We start from the raw sequence: 3,735 nt of genomic DNA on the forward strand, positions 1-3,735 counted from the left end.
TATGTGGGGTGTGAGATAGTGTCAATATCCAATAGGGGCATGACTGGTCTTATGTATACTGCCGAAGAATCGTAATCCAGGAAAGGTATATATTGGTTCCCAGCAGCTCGCTCCAGCAAGGAGACACAGTTGATATTACATGGACAGGAGTTCAACCTAGTATTCGAGAGGGGCTTTATATGAGTACTCCTTCCCCCGTTCTGAACCTTCGACTGAATCTCTAAATGGCAAATCGAGAAGATAAAGACAGGGAAGGGGGGGGCGAGAAGTCAATATTCTAAGCTGATGCGCCGGATCGCAAACCCATGGGTTCGCCAGATATATACCGGCATCATTCGCTGGTCAGAAGGAGAGAATAACAGGGCTTGTGAAATTGCCGGCCTGCAGGGGGTGTGTTTACTTCGTATAAGGAAACACAAGGGGGTTGCCACGCCACGAATTTCGTCTCCTTTCCCCTCGGAGTCAGACGGAATCCAGGGGTTGCATCGGGGGATGGGTGTTTAAGAACATCCGCCGTCTGGGCAGAAGCCTCCTGACGCTCCCAGGACCGGCTTGACGTCGTCGTACGGGGTATAAGGTTTTCTATGAGTACCTGAGATAACCGGTATGAGAACACGTAACGCTCCAAGTACGAACGTTGAGCATTATGTTCACCGCCAATGCTAAAGCGGAATATCTCATCCATCTGTGCCTTGTGCTGTAGTGCGGCGGGGCCCTGGATGTACAGATCACGGGGATGTTAGTTAGAAAGACTTGGTTAAACCCACCTAAACTAATCAGTACACCTACCATTGGGGGTCACATTCATCATGTCGGGTATTTGTTCCCCGCCGTGCTGGTCATTAGCCAGTGTGTCGATACCCGTAGTCATCCTCGTTCACGCGTATAGGTTGCTGGGCCGCGCCATCAAGCTAGGGCATGAAGCTTGGAGTTCTTATGATCGGTACGCAGGTAATCTAGGAAGCTAACGTCCCCAGCATAGGCATTGAGATAGACCTAGGGTGCGTTCCCACGGAGCAGCGGGGCGCCGCTGGCTGGTCTTGTCTGTACGAGGGGCTCGTGCCATCGCGAAACCTTGCTTCAAGCCATCTGATGGGCTCGAAGGCTAAGCGATCTAACTATGTATGTTAACAACTGGGCCAGCTAGTAAAACAGGTGCTTTACCGGTGACAGACAAACCGTCAGGCGCCGTGAAGCTGGGCTAGAGGACTTGGTCAAGCACAGAGTCAAGGCTTGACGGATAAGACCTCACTCAACCTAGCTCAATACGCGGGGTAGAGGGTATTAATCCCTTCCTCCTTTTCAAACCAGGGCCGGGTTGGAGGCTTCAATATTAATGTTCGTCTAATCGCTCGAAATGTTGCGTACCTCGTATCTCGTATCTTATGTTTAAGATACCGTTATTCCCCTTCTATATTATGAGCTAGCGTTGAGTTCACTTCATGCGCTCAAGTTGAACCTGTCTCGGACCCTCGCTACTTGTTTCAGAGACAACGCAATGGACTTCCTGGGTTTCTAAACAACACAGTGTTCTAATTCGTTCACTGCGCTTTGATGGAAGCCATTTAACATACTAGGACGCTTATGTCGGCAACTGTTCGATGGGCTGGGAGCCTGGATTACTGGGTACGATGCCGGAAAGAAGTGAAGGGTGTATTTTTATCTCCGAGGATAAAACTGGATTGTTGGAACCGAGTCGGACGCAAGAAAATATACGAAAAGAAAGGGAAACCTGTTACAGGCCCCGCTAATCGCGAGTAAGACGTGCTGTGAAGAGAAACAACGCCTTCAGATAGGGGGGTATCGTTGGTCGCCTGAGCTACTGCAGTGGGTGTTAAGATTCGTTGGCCGCGGGACCACCCATTTTAAATAAATACCTAACCATCTATAAGTCTCGTAGCCAATCCTGAAAAGTCGTGAGGTCGGTGTTAACGGGTATTCAGTTCGGAGGTCATTTCTCCGCCTAATATCAGATATTAATATGAACAGCGCATGTCTTGACCAAGACTCAAATGGAGCGTTGGATATCTTATTTTCCGTTGAGATATCCTGTCACAGCGACTCCTCTAATAATACCAACTCCCGGAATCCCTCTTTCCAAGATTTTGCCTGTTCAATGGTTGGTTTTGGGAGTGGACGGCGCATGTAGCCACCGTACCCCATCCACCCCTGGAGTCCGGCCTTGACGCATATCACGCCGCCCTGGATCGCGATCCAATCGGCATGAGACAGGGTTTCTTGCATCTTTTGAGCCTCGGGGTGCCGGCCTGCCTTATATAACTCGATAGTCTTGATGCAAGTTTTCGGCGCAATGTTTGCAAGTCCAGCGAGCACGCCGTGGCCACCAGCTATCAGTGATTGTATTGAAAAGTCGGCTGACCCGGCCAGCACAAGGAAGTCTGGCCTTTCCGGGTCGTAGGCCTTGGTCCGCTTCTGCACCACAGCCGCTATGCGATTTAGCTTTCCGGTGTTTCCGCATGTCAGCTTAACGCCGACGATCTTAGGGTGGCGTGCCAGGTGTAGGATTATATCAGAGGTTAGGTCTAGGCCGTTCGCCGCGCTCGGGAAGTTATATATGATGATAGGTATGGGAGATATGTTGGCAACCGTCGAGAAATACTCTATGATAGTCTTGGACGACGGAGCAAACGACGCTGCGTAGTATGACGGGGGCAACACGAGGGCGTAGTCGCCTCCCGCTTCCCACGCCTCGCAGCAGTACTGGATGGTTTCACGAGTACTCTGGGCACCACAGCCAACAACCACGGGGATATGCGAGAAGCCAGCGTTGTCTAACGCCTTGCGTGTAGTAGACGTCACTTGCTCGCGTTCGGCATGAGTTAGATGAACGGCTTCTCCATTTGAGCCTTGAGTTGCAATGCCGGCCACACCAGCCTCGGCGAGTCGTACCGCGTGGCGAGCAATGGTATCGATATCAACGTCCTCCGTCTCCTGATCGAAGAAACAGACGGTTGGGACGTACACGCCAGCTCTCAGCGGACGTGCTGCACGGAAACTTCTCTCCGTCGGGCAGCATCCAATAGAGCCATTCGGTGATGGATGCGATTCGATTGGCGGTGGGCGGCTTGTCTTTGGTTCCGAAGTAGTCGGCCAGAGGGAATCACCGGGGAAGCTAGCCGCAAAGTTTCCAGCTGGTGAAGACACGTAAACGTGAGGTGCCATGGTCAAATCAGAAGGGAGTAGCTGCGGGACGGATGATCCAAATACGTGGAGGATTGAAACTTTGTTACTCCCAAGGTGAATCCTAGTGTTTGATGCTACCGAGCGGTAGGACGTATCGATGCTTGCATAGTAGTGACGGCAGTGACTGCGCTCCTAAACTAGAGGGACCGACAGATCAACAATATAAATACTTGCGTCTTTCTCGTTATTGGAGTTGCTTTGTTGGACATCCAGGACGGTCTCGGCAACAAGTCATCACAGGAAGTGATAGCTCAAGCATATCCATCAGCCATCAAGGAAAGATCTACATCAACCGTATTTCCCAAGTCGTAGAGACAAGGGTCATCGAAAAATTTTTATATGACGCGTAGAGATGGATACAGAAGCCTAGTCGAGAGTTACTACGTAAACGACGTTGCCGTGCGTTTGAACCGTCTAAAGAGGCTATGGGTCACACCTCATGACGACTTACGAAATCGGTTATGGTTGCAAAATGGTGCGTCGGGTGTCCTTACTATGTATATCCCCCAAGTCTTGCTTGTCGCCTTGTGG

The 3,735-nt window shown here is 50.8% G+C and overlaps 1 protein-coding gene across 1 annotated transcript; it reads right to left on the minus strand.

The window, feature by feature from the left end:
• Nucleotides 1-1,906: 1,906 nt before the first annotated feature.
• Nucleotides 1,907-3,527, minus strand: GGS23DRAFT_376902 (dihydrodipicolinate synthetase). The gene has a single exon (XM_051513397.1). It carries the CDS (start codon nt 3,181-3,183, stop codon nt 2,053-2,055), a length of 1,131 nt encoding a protein of 376 aa, XP_051374956.1. The 5' UTR covers nt 3,184-3,527; the 3' UTR covers nt 1,907-2,052.
• Between the last annotated feature and the right edge of the window lie 208 nt (nt 3,528-3,735).

The sequence above is a fragment of the Durotheca rogersii genome (genome assembly GCF_024521655.1).
Source record: "Durotheca rogersii strain YMJ 92031201 chromosome Unknown GGS23scaffold_4, whole genome shotgun sequence".
Classification (NCBI taxonomy): Eukaryota; Fungi; Ascomycota; class Sordariomycetes; order Xylariales; family Xylariaceae; genus Durotheca; species Durotheca rogersii.